This window comes from Ictidomys tridecemlineatus, chromosome 6 (assembly GCF_052094955.1).
Source record: "Ictidomys tridecemlineatus isolate mIctTri1 chromosome 6, mIctTri1.hap1, whole genome shotgun sequence".
Lineage (NCBI taxonomy): Eukaryota > Metazoa > Chordata > Mammalia > Rodentia > Sciuridae > Ictidomys > Ictidomys tridecemlineatus.
The window spans coordinates 59,638,124-59,655,783 of NC_135482.1; the positions used below are offsets into that span (position 1 = coordinate 59,638,124).

The window sequence follows — 17,660 nt, forward strand, 5'->3', positions numbered from 1 at the left end:
AATAGATATACAGCATCCAGGTATGAAGCAAAGGGACGTATTCATTCACACACACAGTAGCTTTAGATCTATTTGATCTGGTTTTTCCGTGTAGGTTTCTAAAGATGAGAAAAAAATGATTTGGGTTATCAAGACTATGGTGGCCATATTAGATACTGGAACATGTAAGCATCAGTGTGTGACCATGTGAACAAAGGATTTCAGGGAGTATGTATTTTTCAAAAGGTTTCTGTGTTTAAAGGCAGTTGTAAAAGATTTAGAGGAACAAGATTGCTTTTAAGTTTAGAATCAGGTTCTAACTACATAAAACTATTTACTGATATCAGAAAGTGTTCCAAATGTGGCTATTCTGATCCATAGTTTTTTTAAAAAAGTATTTACAGAAAAAGAATAAAAGTTTTGTGAATTTAATATGCAACCTAGCTTCCAGTCTTCACTCCCCAAATGCTGATTTATAAATTTGGCTTCTTCACATAGTTAGTTACCTTCCTAATTTCAAGATTTGTCATTTTACCTTCAAAGCGGACCATTTTCAATTGTGAAAAGTATTCAACAAATGTAGAAATAAAAAGCAGCATTTTGAAATTGGTTGATGTTAATGCAATTCTACTCTTTGGAATCAGTTTAACTGAAGGAATCTGGCACTCTTGTTGAATGAAAACATGAGATGGGAGATGCCTACCATTTGACTTTCAGAGGACAAGCAAGATTTACTCAGGATGCCTGGATATGGGGTGAATTCCAATCTATCATTGCCCTGGCACATGTCAATTACTACATAAAAAGTTCAAACAAAATGTCAAATCCATAAACCACAGAAGAAATAATTTAGTTCCCAAAGGAACAGAAATAGCTTAACAATGTGAAACATTTTCTAATATATATCAGCCTTAAATTAGTGTTGCTGAAACAGTACATTGAGGATTTAGAGTAACACCTGGAAGTTCCCTCTAGTGTACATATAAATAGAATCACGGAAGCTTTTTATATTACCTATTTTATGCCCTTATAGATTTCATGGAACCAAATGAAAACTGAAATCTCCATTCCACATTCCATCGTGTATCTCTAGACAAAATCTATTCTTGTTTTCAAATAGAGTTTTAAATGTTCATTTTTTATGCCTCATTCAAAGAAATCATGTCTCAATTTTGAATGTTTTCTCTTTTTATCTTGTATGGGAAACTCCAGCAGATTTAATATTGGCATTCATCACTTGTGAAACCCTTCACATGTCCTTCAAACCAATCAATTTGGAATTCTCAACATTTTCTGTGCCAATAAAATCAGGTGTGGAATTGGTAGATTTGATGCAGACCAGCTTCTTCCTTGACATACTGGACTTCTAGTCCTCATTCTGACTGGGGGAAATAGAAGATGGGGAAGTAGAGACATTTCTTGGCCTGAGTCTTTAACAGTAGAGATGTAGAAGAGAGAGAGAGATCACAAGGAGACTGGCTGTTGAATGCAGGGCACTGCCACCTGTGCTTGGGTGTAGCATTAGTTGAATTGGGAGCAGCAGAGGTACTCTGTGAGGAGTTACCTGAAAGTGTCACAACAGCTGTTTGGTTTGAATAAATCTGCCTGGGTAGGAGCAGTGCTAGAAGCAGCAGCCCCAGCCCCAGCCTGGTTGCATGGTGTGTTTCCCTGGATGCTAGGTATGAGGAGATAGGATGGCTCTGGGAGGATGCAGGCAAAGTGGAAAACATAGCATCTTATAGGCCAGCTGACTTCAGGCTAAATAGTTATACTACAAGCACTTTTTTTCCTTTTGGTTTCCTCACTAAACAACAACATCCTGTCAGAAACACACCACATCAACTCAAGGAAATATTTCACATTTTTTTAATGGCTGCATAATCCCTCTTTATAAGGATGTGTCATGGTTGATTTAATTGCTCTCATATTTTGGCTAAGAAATTGTTTCCAATTTTGACAATTAGAGTGCACCAACTAATAAAATTGTGCATATGTATTTTTGTAAGTTTTTTAATAAAATAAAAATTATAGAATATATTATAAATTCCTAAACTTGAGATTTCTAAATCAACAGCAAACCCACTTTCAATTAGCAATGTTAAATTGTTTTCTATACAGTATTTCAGTTCCCATCAACAGTGTATTATTAGGGTTCTTGTTTCTCATCAACCTTAACAACAGGGTAGATTTTGATAGTTACAAAATGTTGGCTACCATGAGGACTAAACACGGTAACTGAGAATCATGTTACTTTGAATTTCTGTAATTACATGTGGGATTAAATATTATTTCACAAATCAAGCAGCCATTTCCCATACAATTATAAACTGTCTATATACAGGTTTAGCTAATTTTCTCTATCAAGTTTTTATTTTCTTATACCTCTTAAGAGTTGTTTATATATCATTAATATCATTTTTTCATCTTTGCTATATTATAAATATTTCCTCCTAGTTTGACCATGACTTAATTTTGTTTATGAGGCTGTGTCTATGTAGGTGTACTAAAAAAAAGCCTTTATTTTTGTGTCTTCAAATTTGTCAATCATATGTATTGTCCTTGAATTTTATTAACATCTAGAAACCTTTTTTTATATCAAAGATGAAAAGAAATTCACAGTATTGATTGTTTCAATGTTGCATAGCTTTTTGTTTAATATCATTATATTCTTTTTTTTTCTTTTTTGCTTTTGTGTCCTGTGCTTTGAGGTCAGATCCAAAAATCCTTGCCTATTTTGATGACTTAAAAATTTCCCCTCTATCTTCTTCCAGTAGCTTCATAATTTTACTTTTCACATTTAAGTAGTTCCTTCTTTTTGAGCTAGTTTTTGGAACTAGTGAGAGATGGGATCTAGCTTCATTTCTCAGCATTTGTATATTAATTTTACCAGCACTCTTTATTGAATAGACTATCTTTTCTCCTATGCATGTTCTCAGCATCTTTGTCATAAAACAGTGGCAATGGAGGTGTGGGTTTTTGTCTAGGATTTCTATTCTGTTCCATTAAACTATATGTCTGTTTTTATCTCAATACCAGGCTTTTTATTTTTTTAATTTTTTACATTTATTTGTTCTAATCAGTTATACATGACACCATAATGTTCTTCGAATCATTGTACACAAATGGAACACAATTTTTCAGTTCTCTGGTTTTATACAATGTAGGATCACACAATTCCTGCAATCATACATGTACCTAAGGTAGTGATGCCATCTTATTCCACCATCTATCCTACCCTCATGCTCACATCCCTCCTTTCCCTCTTCTTTGGCCAATCTAAAGTTCCTCCACTCATCCCATATCCCCCATACTAATTATGTATTAACATCCACTTATCTGAGGAAACATTCGGCCTTTCATACCATGCTTTTTTGATTATTTTAGGTTTATAGTATATTTTGAAGGCATGTAATGTAATTACTCCTTCTATATTCTTTTAACTCTAGAGTGTTTGGGTTATTTAGTGTCTTTTGTGGTTGAGTATGGGTTTTAGGATTTTTTTTTCCTAGTTCTGTGAAGCATGTCACTAGTACTTTGATAGAGATTATATTGAGTCTGTAGATCACATTGGGAAGTATGGACAACTTAACTTTTGATTCTTCCAATTCAAAAACATGGAATCTCTTATTTTTTTCTGTCTTTCATCTTTAATTTCTTTTTTAATGTTCGTATTATTGTGATATTATTCCTATGTATTTTATATTTTTCTAACTATTGTAAGTGGGATTTTTCTCTTTATATTTAGGTAATTCACCAATGACTTAGAGAAATGCAAATGATATTACATATTGAGGTTATATCCTGCAATTTTGCTGAATTCATTTATTACTTCTAATTGTTTCTTGGTGAAAATTTTATGAAGATCATGTCATCTGCAAACAGATAATTTTACTTTTTCCTTTTTAATTTGCATGCACTTTACTTCTTTCATTGCAGAATGCTCAGACTAGAACTTCCGGTATTATGTTGATAACATTGGTGAAGTAGACATCTTCATTTTGTTCCAGATCTTAGAAAGTTTTCAGCTTTTTCCTATTCACTATGATGGTAGCTCTTGACTTTTATACACAACCTTTATTATGTTGGGTTATTTTCCTTCAAACCCTAATTTGTTCATTGTTTTCATCATAAAGGGATAATAAATTTTATCAAATGTCTCTTCTGTATGTATATAAGTGATCATTTTTTATACTTCATTCTGAGGACATAATGTATCACATTTATCAATTCACATGTAGAACAATCCTTGCATCTTTAGGAGGAATAACATTTGATCATGATGAATAATTTTGGAGTGGAGCATTGGAATCAGAATTTTTGTATTTTGTCAAGAATTTTGAATCTGTATTTATCAAGAACATTAGCACATACCTTTCTGTGCTTGCTCACTCTCTCTCTCTCTCTCTCTCTCTCTCTCTCTCTCTCTCTCTGTCTCTGACTCTCTCTGTATGTGTGTGTGTGTGTGTGTGCGTGTGTGTGTGTTTTCTTGTAACTTTGATATTAGACTAATAGTGACCTCAGAATCATTTTGTGAGAATATCATTTTCTTTATTTTTTGCAATAATTAGTATTAGTTTTTCTTTAAATGTTTGGTGGAATTCAACAGTGAAACCATCCTGTCCTTGGCTTTTCTGTAATGAGAGATTTTTGCAAAGCTCACATGTGAGGTGGAATTAATATCCAGACTATATAAGGAACTCAAGGAACTCATTAGCCAAAGAAAAAAAAATAAAGATAAAAACAGGCAAACAAAAAAAAATCTGATTTAAATATAAACAATGAACCTAACAAGATATTTATGAAAAGAAAAGGCCAATGAAAATATGAGAAAATCCACAGTGTGCCTAGTTATCAGGGAATTGCAAATAAAAAACACAGTATCACTTCACTCCAATAAAAGTGACTATCATCATAAAGACAAAAGACACCAAGTGGTAGTGCAGATGTGGAGAAAACATTATACTTACACATGTTGGTGGGAATGTGAATTAAAACTAACATGGAAGACAGTATGAAGGTTCCTCAAAAATTAGAAATAGAATTGTCATATCCTCCAGTAATCCCACTATAGTCACATATTCAGAGAAAATGAAATCAGTATATCAAAGGAACATCTGTACTCCTATGTTTATTGCAGACTATTCAAATTAGTCAAGAGTGTTCATTAGCTGATGGATGATAATCTAAGTGTTCATTAGCTGATGGATGATAAAGAAAATGTGGTACAGTTGGGCCTGGTGGCACAGACCTGTAATCCCAGTGGCTCAGGAGTTTGAGTCAGGAAGATCCAGAATCCAAGGCCAGCCTCAGAAACTTACAGAGTTAATAAGCAACTAGGTGACACCATGTCTGTGTATAAAATATAAAAAAGAAAAAAGGCCTGGACGTGGCTCAGTGGTTAAGTGCCCTTGAGTGCAATCCTTGGGTACAAAAAAAAGGAAGGAAAGAGGGAGGGGGGAAGGGAAGATGAGGTACAGTCTCACACCAGAATACTACACAACCTCATGGGGAAAAAATGAAATCTTGTCATTTAAAAAGCATGGATGAAATTGGAGAATATTATGTTAAGTGGAAAAAGCTAGGCAAGTACTACATGATATCACTCATACAGAATCTGAAAATGTTTCATGAAAACTAAGAGTAGAATGATAGTTAACAGAACAAGGCATAAGAAGGAAGAAGGAGAGACGGGGACTGTTTAATCATTGGGAATTAAGATACATTTAGATAGGAGTAAGAAGTTCTTTGCTGTTGCACAGTATCGTGAATACAGAAGACAAAAATGCCCTGTATATTTCAAAAAGCTGAAAGAAAGGATATTGAATGTTTTCATCATGAAGAAATGAAAAATATTTGAGGAGATATAAGTTTACCCTTACTTAAATAATTCAAAATGTACACACCAAAACTTCACATCATATTCCATAAATATAATCTTAATGTTATATGTATCAGTTAAATATTCAAAAATAAATTCACCCATATTTTCTTTTAAGACTGTTTATTTTCAATTTTTATATTTAGATCAATAAGTCATTTGCTGTCAATTTTTAGGTATGATTTAAGAAATGACCTATAATTTTATCTTTCCAATTATGTAAAAATTTGCCCAGTAATACTCATTTAAAAGTTCATATATTCCCTGTGATCTTCTATCTTTATTTTACACAAAATTTCACATATAATATAGTCTATATCAATCTTTTCATTCTATTCCACTTTATGTAATTATTAATACTTCTACAACTTGATATTTTCATTAACTACTTCATTCCTGATAATTGTAGTTTCTTGTAGGTTTTATTTTCTTAACAAATTGTTTAGGCCATAGTTGCTTTATTATTTCTTCAAAAAAATGTGTTCTACCTATATCCATAAGGAAAATCTAGTTGCTATTTTTATTTAACTTTTATTAAACTTTTAGTAAAATAAGTGAAAACCTTCATAATTTTATAAAAAATAATTCTATTGAATCACAAAGATTTGTTGTTTTTTCCCTACCTTCAGAGAATGTGTATGATTTTTTACTTATCAAAGAAGAGTTTGTCAATATCCTAGAAATAACTTGATGGGATTTTCTTGAGATCAGGTAGACTCTATAGAACAATTTGGGAAGGACTAACACTCTAAAAATATTAAATGTACTCTATATGTGTGAGAGATTCCTCTCCATTTATTTAGTTCTTTGATTTATTCACCAGAATTTTGTAGTTTTTCTCAGATCATTCTTGATAATTTCATCATTTAGACCTAATTTGGTAATTTAAAAAAATACTATTTACTTTATTCCTATCCAAACTTGCTTTTCAAGAATCCTCTGGTGATCTAAAACTTACAGCTATAATTAGATGGTCAATATCATTAAGTTTGCGTATTTCCCCAAATACCAAGTTATATAAGGTGGGTTCTGCTTTACAAATAAGTCATTTAAAACAACCAATCAGCATGAGACAGGGAAAATACCTGAAATGCCAGGTGAACCCCTTCAGTAGTCTCAGTGGTTGATAATATTATGCTCAAGTTCGGGACCCCCAAAGACCACCAGAAACCAAGATCCATGTAAGCAGCAAAGAGGTGTTTATTGGGAGCTACCTCGGTCCTCCATGCACACACAGCAACTGATGATGCTGAGAGGCCCAAGCCTAGGATTTGCAGCAGTTTTATACACTCTTTGGGGAAGGCAGGGACTTCACATACATCATAGCATGTCTTAGCAAATCATCACACACCTGGGGAAAATCATAAAACAATTCTAAAACAGGATTAGCACATTCACTGGCGGGAACAAATTGGGTAAAGGGTGATTGGTTAGTACAAGAAGGGGATTCGTTAGAACTGATTGGTTTAAGCCATGAGGGGAGTACATGGTGAACTACATGGTTTCCCAACATGTTATCAACCACCATAAACTACTGGAAGGGTCATCTGACATCCCATGTATTTTTCCTGTCTCATACTGATTGGTGGTTGCTAGAGGGTTGTTATGGGTCCTCAACTTGCCTGACTGAGTCAGGGACACCTGGAGCAGCAGATCTCTCCTGTTATTTGTAGATAAACAACTCAGCAGAGTGGGTATGTGCCTAGGAGGACTCTGTGGGTCTTTCCAAGGACAAGGGTCATGCACCCTTCCTTGGACAGGCTTTGCTCTGAGGTAGAGGCTGGTTTCTCAGATAACATGTTAGGACACCATGTAGTTTAGCAAGTACACCCCTCACGGATTAAACCAATCAGTTCAAATGAATCCCCCTCTTAAACTAACCAATCACCCTTACCTAAATTGTTCCCACCAGTGAATGTGCTAATCAATGTTAAGAGTTGTTTTTTGACTTTCCCGCCATATGAAATGATTTGTTGTGTGATATTGTGACACATAGAGTATCCCCCAAAACCTATAAAATCTCACTGAACAAAGGATGGGGGCTCACTCCTCAGGACGGATACATAAGAAATGGTTGTGAGTCCAGGTTCAAGCCTGCAATAAAGACTCTTGTGTGATTGCAGTGGATTCTGCTCCTGGAGGTCTATTGGGGTTCCATGAATCTGGCATTACACTTTATTCATTCATCTGTTTATGGGCATCTAGGTTGGTTCCATAGCTTAGCTATTATGAATTGTGCTACTATAAACACTGATGTGGCTGTGTCATTATAGTAGATCAATTTTAAATACTTTGATTTTATGGTATGAAGTGGATCAATGGTGGTTCCATTCCTAGTTTTTGGAGGAATCTCTGTACTACTTTTGAGAGGGGTTGCATCAATTTTCATTCCCCCCCAAAATGAATGAGTATTCCCTTTTTCTCACATCCTCACCAACATTTATTGTTACTTGTATTCTTGATAATTGCCAGTCTCTCTGGAGTGACATGGAATCTCTGTAGTTTTCCTTTGCATTTTCCTAGTTAATAGAGATGTTGAACATTTTTTCATGTACCTGTAGATCATTTCTTCTTTCGAAAAGAGTATGCTTAGTTCTTTTGCCCATTTATTGATTGAGTTACTTGGGTTTTTTGTTGTTGTGTTGTTGTTGTTTTAAGTTTTTTGGTGTTGAGCTTTTTGAGTTCTTTGTATATCCTGGGAAAAAATTTCCTATGTGAGGAGCAGGTAGCAAAGATTTTTCTCTCATTCTATAAGCTCTCTCTTTTTGCTTTTTGATTGTTTCCTTTGCTGTGAAGATATTTTTTAGTTTGATGCCAATCCATGTATTGATTTTTTATTTATTGTGCTTTAGGACTCTTATTAAGGAAATCAGTTCCTGTGCCAACATGTTGAAGTGTTGGGCCTACATTTTCTCTAGTATGTGCAGTGCTTCTGGTCCAATTCCTAGGTTCTTGATCCACTTAGAGATTATTTTTGTGTAGGGTGAGAAATGGAAGTTAACTTTCATTCTGACATATGGATTTCCAGTTTTCTCAGCCATTTGTTGAAGAGGCTATCTTTTTCTCCAGTGTGTGTTTTTGGCACTTTTGTCTGTTTTGTATTACACATTACTAGATTAAATTATAACATCATATGATTTTCAGTATGAAAATACTCTTTCGTGTGTGCATCTTTCCTCTGGGTAACTTATGTCCCATGATCTCATACCTTTCTTGAGACCTTATAAATATTAGGTCAGTTTTGAGGTTGGTTGAGAAGGCACCAAGCAATCCGCCTGCGAAGAAGCACCAATCAACACAACTACCTGTAAATCAGCAGGGTCTCCTGAACAATCCTGAATCTTAGCAAGTTCCCCTGACCAACCCCAGTAGGACCAAAGACTCTAAAAACCTCCCTTTCCTGTCCCAAGCCCTCCCTTCCTGCCCTAAGCCCAATAAAAATTCCAGTCTGGTCCAGCCATGAGCGAATCTCCCAGACCACCATGTTGCTCTGGAGAGTCTTCCCCGTTAGTGAAATCTCCTTCTTCAGCAGCCTTTTTAATCTGCCTCCTTTTGGTCCCTGTTGACTGAACTTACAATAAGAGTACTTATATTATTAGGGCCATCAACATATCTTCATTTTTATCATCATGTTTATCTTCTTCATTGTCATGATGATATTTCAAAGACGTGAATACATGAACAAAACTGATCTGAGTTTTTATTGACACACAAAGGTTATCATCACCTCTCTATTCATTCTCTACTTTTATGCATTATGGACAATAGCAGAAAAATCATCTTCTTGTTTACCATAATACTTTATTAAGTTTGAATTGATGTTTAATGTTTTAATGCTTAGTTTTAATCTAAATTTTTAGCGTATTATGAAACAATATTTATAATAATTAGGCATATACTTGATGGCACTTAATAAATTAATTCTTGTAATTTCTTCTCAATCATAGATTCAAATATACACCTTAAAAATTAAAGAAACTTGTAAAATTTTGTAGTAAACTTTCTAAAAATCCTGAGCATAATTTTTATTTTATAACCAAATATTGATTTTGAAAAGAAATGATCACTGTATAGTCTCATAATTGCTGGTAAGGATAGAGTTGGTAAATTCTGTAGCTCTGCCTTTGTTGATGCTACAGGTAGTTTAGTTTTAGATCAGACCCCTCTACATATTCAGACAACAACTACCAGTTGAAAGAGAACCAAGTATAGAGGGGCTTTATATATCATAACGTTATGTAGGTTTGAAAGTGCTTTCCACAAAAATAAAAACTAGTTTTTTATAAAGTTTTTTTTTTTTTTTTAAATCTTGGAACTATTAACATTTCCAACATGATAAATTTTGGTTCTCTATGGGTGTCTTTAAACAAATAATGTCTGAAAAGAATGGCTATCCACATGATCAATAACTCATACCATATATGAAACTTAAATAAATGATTACTATAAAAATAGTTATAGTTATGACTAAAGTAAAAAACTTACAGAGAAATACAAAACAGAAAATACATGTGATCTTGGGAAATTTGAAGTGTAGTCATAAGGAAAAATAATTGATAAATATAAATAATCAATATTATGCTCCTCAAAACCCATTGTTTGTGGATGGAAATACAAGCCACAACATGGGAAATATATATGAAAATTGCATATTTGAAAAAGAGTTTTATCTACAATACATAATGAATTCCAAAATATAATAAGAATTATAAAAAATAAAATGGGCACTTATTTAAGCAATGATTTTATCAAAGAAATTATTCAATGGCAGCTGAGCATAAAAAGGATAATCATCAACATCACTGGCCTTTGGAGAATTGAAATTATAATTACAATGAGATATATCTATATCCATTTTGGAATGGTTAAAGATAATATATATATATATATATATATATATATATATATATATATATATATATATTTGTCAAAACAACGGTTGTTAAGAATGTGGAACCTGGGGCTGGGGATGTGGCTCAATCGGTACAGCCCTTGCCAGGCATGCTTGCGGCCCAGGTTCGATCCTCAGCACCACATACAAACAAAGATGTTGTGTCTGCTGAAAACTAAAAAATAAATATTAAAAATCCTCTCTCTCTCTCTCTCTCTCTCTCTCTCTCTCTCTCTCTCTCTCTCTCTTCTTAAAAAAAAAGAATGTGGAACCACTGAAACTTCACTCACTGCTGACAGAATATAAAACTATATCACCATTTTAGAAAACAGTCTGGCACTTTATTAAAGAATCAAATATTGGGTACAAAAAAAAATCAAACATTTATCTAACATAGAACCAAGCCATATAGTCATAGATATTTTCTCTGGAAAAATAAAAGCTTATGACTCTATAAGATTTTATAGTCAAATATTCATAGTAGCTTTACTGTAACCAACAACAAGACACAATCCTAACACCCATCAACAGATGTTATGATAACAAGTTATGGTAAAGCAATGAAATGGAATCCTGGTAAGCAATCAGAAATAAAGTTTTCTATATATGGAGCAGTATGGATAAATATAAAAATAATTAGACTGTATGAAAGAAACCTAGTTAAAAGGAATACTCTATCATTTTCTTCATACATTATTCCAGAAATTGGAAAGCAATTTATAGAGACATAAAGTGGATAAACCATTCCAGAAGAATGTGAGACATGGTAAGAGGGATTACAATGTTGAATTAGGGATCTTTTGGTTTCAATGACTATCTTCATTATCTTAATGTGGTAATAATTCATCTTTATATAATTCATAGAAAATATGAAATATTTATACCATGGAGATTACCTTACACTTTAAACATAAGTGTTTTACAGTGCAGTATACCTTGATAAAGCTTTTAAAAATGTACTGAACAGAATTGACAATATGGTGAAAAAATACTGCATATAACTCTGTGGGTTTTGCCCATATAATCTAACCTGTTTTCTAAAATTGTATTATTAACAAAAAAATCTAATGTTCTTTTGTATCAGGAGAGTTTCAATTAAAACCATTAGCAGATATAAGATTTGTTTCTCAAAAGACAGAGTCTTCGTCTCAGTCCTGGTTATTTTCTGCCTTAAAAAAAAAAAAAAAAAAAAAAAAAAAAACACTGTGTTAAATAATTCTAGCCTGAGGATGTAACACAGAGATTCTTCTCAGGTAGCATGACTATAGGTCTGTACATTGAATATTTCAGCCAGATTCCAGCCAGAAAAAAATAATTTTTTTTTGTACAAGTATTTCATCATTTAACTTGGTTTCTAAGGTGGCTTCAGGAAGATGATAAAACCACATAATTTGTTCAATTCCCATTCTTTATTTGTTTATAAGGTCAATACTTCTACTTCTTTGATGACTATGTTATTTGATAAGCTATACCCTGTATTTTGGACCCCTTTAACAACTCTTGAGGAATATGAAATTCCCATTTAGTATTCAAATTTGTAAATTTTTTATTTATTACTAAAATATGATTCACAATATTAGCAGTGAAATGATTCTGAGAATCTTCTCAGACTGCTAAATTTTGAGTACTAGCCACCAACTTCTAGAGTTCTATTTAAAATTTCTTCTGAAAGGTTCATCTTTGGGTGTTTTCATTCCCCCCAAAAAAAAATTATTGTGAAGATCATTTAAAAATAACACTGAGTTGGTCCATTTCATTCACTTATAAGTGTAAACTATTTAAATTATTGTCACTACAGAAAATATTACAGATGTCTATCTAGAGTTTATGAAACCATAGAGCAGAGACAAGAAGCATGGAGGAAGTGGGTCCCCTGTTTCCTGTGTCCTGACCAGGCAAGATTAGTGATGGCCTGATCTTTCTCTCTCTCATGGCTGCACACATCAAAGGGTTATTGAAAAAATATATTCAATGTAGACATAGCATGACCCATCTATAGACAGAGAATAGCCTGTGTGTTCCCTGGGAGTCCTGCCCATGTACTCCTGTAGTTCCTGGCTTTGTCAGGCCTGCAGACCTAATTGAGAACAACCATGATGGTATGTTGATAGGTCCCTTCAATTTGCACAGGGATATTTTCTAGTTGGTTTATGCATTTTAAGGCCTGAATTCCATGTGGGGATGGAAGCAGTCCTTGTTCTGCCCTTGTGGTTTGTGATCTTACCTTGTGATCAGGGCTGAGGTATCCTGTTCTCTAGAAAAAACTGACTGCACATACTGTCTACCTGAGAAAGCTGATTTTTATCTCCCTCTGTGACTGTGTCCCTATGAACTCCCATTTTTCCTGCTTATCCCTATCTATCCTACCCATCACTAACAATGCCCTACCAGACTACAGAAGATCTTTAACTTTCTAGTACTAGAAACATAAATTCCTTAGGGTTAGTGGACTGTAGCTTGTGTGGGTAAGAAGTAAGCAGAAGAAAATTTATTAAAAAATAAAAAACACTCCTGACACTCTAAATACTTAGAATTCTCTCTCATATGTTTTAATATTCAGATATATATTTTGTACTATGACATTTTATTTTATAGACCTCACTTTACTATCAATGAAATTATCAACATTCAATTTCTAGGAGCTTGTTTATTTTGTATAGTATGTTACAAGTTCTTAGATAGCTGTTTAGTGAGGTAATGAATTAAAGAATGGGAATAGTTTTCTTCCCAGGGTTTGTGATCTGGTGACTGAGACATATATTTCCTAGAATAGCCTGGTGTAGAGATTTTGTTCTACATGGGACACATATAAATCTTAAAACCTAGACCTGTTTTAGCTTGGTAAAATCAACTTGCTTTAACAGTAATATATATCCTTATGTTTGTTGCTCTTTTTCCTGACTCTTCCCTGTATCAGAAATCATCTACTATGCTTTGAAATGGTTGAAAACCAACCAGGACATCAAAGGCATCTAACATAACATGAGTAGATTTCATGGAACTAAGCATTCAAAACGGCCAGAAACTTCAAACAATACTATATAATGGGGTTAAATTGAAGGAGAATTTGAAAAAATACATCTCATCTCTTGCAACCTATCCATAACGATATTACTCTGAGTAGAGCCAGCAATAAAAGCAGTGATTTGTGATACCATGATTTGATTTTCATAGAATCTTCATTGAATAACATGTAGCTGAGTCAACATCACACATGATCTGTCTATTTGTTCTGTAAGAACAGAGGACCAACTGAGAGGCTATTTCCCAGAGTTTCCTTTTCAGTATGGTAAATTAAAACCAGGAGAGGACTTTGTACAAAACATGGAAGTGGGCAGAGAAGCAAAGATTATTGTTCCCCAGAGGTGCTATAGTCAGGCTGCTGAGCTAATGTGACATCCAGAGTATCTTCTCACTAAATGTTTGAGAATTCCCTACTTTGATGCTAAGGTTTTGGTAGACATTCTCTCAGTAATTACTGAAATTCAGTGCCATTTCCCATTTATACTTCCTGCACCTACTCTGCTGGCTCCAACCTAAAATCTTCAGTACTAATTTTCTCAACATTTTGTCATCACACTTTGGCTTTTGGCTCCCTCAGGTCTTCAAAAGCAAGTTGAGTCTTTGAGTCTATTGAATTACAGATATCAAGTTTATTTTCAACTTATGGGGGCCCAGAAAGAGAGCAACAAAACATGGAATGTGTTCCTCTACAGATGTCCTTCTTCTTTTCCAGGAGGGTTAATTTCTTAAGCTTCCCTGCCTGGATTATGGGAATTGAGGAATGGAATCAGCAAGACATAAGGAGATAGTCCATTCTTATTAATTCCACTATGGCAAATTTTATTTCAAAAAGACATATAGAAGGATAAAAACTTTCAGATTGGCATTTCAATTTACTCACTTTTTACACTATTCAAAGAAATGATGCACTTTTGTGGAGATATCCCTCAGACAATAAAATACCAAAGTATTGGAATAGGGGGGAAAAACTGGCTATTTCCAAAGAGGAGACATGCTGCTAAATCACATCAGCATAAGGAAAAAGTTATGGATACATGCAATAGCATGTGTGAGCTTTTTATGCTGAACAAAAGAAGTCAGACATGAAATTCAAACAGTGTGGTGTCACTTATGTGAAATTTCAGAATAGGCACTAATCTACACTGACTAAAGATCATCAGTGCATCCTTTAATTCAATGGCTGATGGAGGTGTTTTTATATACATGCTTTAAATATATAAATATTTCCTCCAACCAAGATATAAATGAACTGTAGGTTGAATTTCTATCATGAATTAGTGTCACCTGTAGTCTTGAGAAACTATCAAGTAAGAACCAAAGGCTGGAGTTAACTTATTTTTACCACAAATGACAACTATTTATATTTACATATGACTTATTCTTAATTATTACAATTCCATAGGAAAAACTTTTTCAATAGAATATCCTCTCCTTTTATATGTTATAGCTCTCCCCCAACACCCTTGAATTGTTACTTCCCTTATTCATCTTTCAAAGTTCATCATCAATGCTGATTCTTCTTGGAAGTTTACTTTGAACTTTGAAGTTGCTTACATATTCTACTTTTTTCCTATCACAACATCAATTACATTACATAATAAATTGTCATGTTGTGTGTTTTTGACAATTTTAGAAATGCAAAATGCTTAAGAGCAGATGAAATGCTTAGAAATTAACACATATATCACAATATCAAACTAAGTATATGTAGAAAGGTTCACTTGCAAAAAGCATTCAGTAGGGCTGGGCTTGTGGCTCAGTGGCAGAGGGCTTGCCTCACACATGTGAGAAACTGGGTTCGATCCTCAGAACCATATAAAAATAAATAAACAAAATAAAGATATATAAAAAGCATTCAGTATATAAAACTACCCTTTAGAAGAATAACATTTCTAGGTAAAGATAGAATTTATATTCTGGATTGAAGAAGACAATCTATTCCTAGAGATTAGGAAAATCCACTTACAAAGAAGAGCAGAGAGACTTGCAGATAGACTTAGAGAATCTAGTAAGATCTAAATAGTCAAGGGAAGATATGGCATAGATTTAAACTAATATAACAGATTAAAAAATTTCTCATTCATGTTCCAACAGCATGTTATTTATGTCTAAACACTGTCTTTTGTTGAAAAGAACAAAACCTTTGGAGCATATGCTTAAGAGCTTCTTTCACCTGCTGGTTCCTAAGGGTGTAAATGAAAGGGTTGAGTAAAGGAGAAACAGAGGTATTGAGCACAGCTACATCTTTAATTAAAGTCACCCTTTCTTTTGCTGATGGCTTCATATACATGAATATACAACTTCCATAAGTAATAGAGACAACTACCATGTGTGAGGAGCAGGTGGAAAAAGCCTTCCTTCGTTGTTGACCAGAAGGGAATTTGAGAATAGTTATGATGATGAATGTGTAGGAGAGGATCACTAATAACAATGTGATGACAAGTGTCAACACAGCTAAGACAAAAGCCATCAATTCTATGAAACGTGTATCTGTGCAAGAGATCTGGAGGACAGAAGATTCACACAAAAAGTGATCGATCACTTTGGAAGCACAGAAATCCAGCTTGAGTAGCATGAGCAAAGGGGGGAAGATGTTTAAGAATCCAGCTACCCAGGAGCTGAGCACCAGAAGGTAGCACACTCTGCTGTTCATAATGACTGGGTAATGCAGAGGTTTGCAGATGGCGACATAGCGGTCATAGGACATGGCAGCCAGGAGGTAAAACTCTGTAACCCCTAACAGGAAAAAAAAGAATAACTGAGTTGCACAACCACTGTAGGAAATTGTTTTGTCTCCAGTGAGAATGCTTATCAGGAACCGTGGGATGCAGACTGTTGTAAACAAAATTTCTAAGAAGGAAAAATTTCGAAGGAAGAAATACATTGGAGTCTTGAGACGGGAATCCAGCAGGGTGAGGACGATGATGATTAAGTTCCCCATCAGGCTCAAGATATAATTGAAAAATAGAAACAGGAAAATCATAATTTGTACCAGAGGGTCATCTGTGAGTCCAAGCAAAATAAACTCTATCTCCAATGATTGATTCTTCATTTCTCTTTTGTCCTATCAAATTTATAGAAAATAAAAACTAATATCATGAGTAAGAAGTTATTTCTTTCTTTTCAGCTATATAAAATTTCCATTTTCAGAAACTTACCAATTCACAAGTGTTTCTCAAGTCAGCTTAGAGTTTATCACAATGAACATATCCATCACATCATTTGTCATCTTTATAAGAACACTGAAATCCTTCTCTTGTCAGCAGCTGAGTAGGTCCTCCTTGCCAGTTTATAGGACACTTAATCATTTGAAAAATGCAGCTCTTCAATTTTATTAGTGTTAATCTATGACCAATCTTTCAAATGCTTTACAATATAGGCTATTTAAATATTTGATATTTTTTTGAACCCAAAATTGAACTCTGGGGCATTGAGCCACCTCCACAGTCCCTTTTTGTATTTTATTTAGTGTCAGGGTCTCACTGAGTTGCTTAGGGACTCACTAAGTTACTGAGGCTGACTTTCAACTTGGATTGTCCTGCCACAGCCTCCTGAGCCCTGGAATTACAGGCATGTGCCACCATGCCTGGCTTCATTTTTTAAGAAAATTTTAAATTACTGAATTTAGGTAATATTTCAAATAAATTGTAATTCAAATGACACAATGGTTATAGAAAATAGGTATTATTCATGTATCCATAATAACTAAAAATTTAGGGATACAAAAAAGAGTATAGGATATTTCTAAGGAGGAAATTGTAAATGAGGATCTAGTGAGTATTCAGCAGGGTGAACATGAAGGTATCAGATCAAAGCAGTGCTTAGAAAATAATTGAGAAGCATGAAAATAAATAACACAAATTTCACATGTGAGTCATCACTTAAACC

At 34.0% G+C, this 17,660-nt stretch overlaps 1 protein-coding gene across 1 annotated transcript; it reads right to left on the minus strand.

Annotated features, from left to right (window-relative positions):
* Positions 1-15,870: 15,870 nt before the first annotated feature.
* On the minus strand, positions 15,871-16,827 carry LOC101959023 (olfactory receptor 6C6). Its single transcript, XM_005341695.3, has one exon. It carries the CDS (start codon positions 16,822-16,824, stop codon positions 15,871-15,873), a length of 954 nt encoding a protein of 317 aa, XP_005341752.2. The 5' UTR covers positions 16,825-16,827.
* Between the last annotated feature and the right edge of the window lie 833 nt (positions 16,828-17,660).

What these genes read in the sequence shown, in the direction of transcription:
- LOC101959023 (XM_005341695.3), bottom strand. Translation starts at nt 16,824, where the DNA reads ATGAAGAATCAATCATTGGAGATAGAGTTTATTTTGCTTGGACTCACA.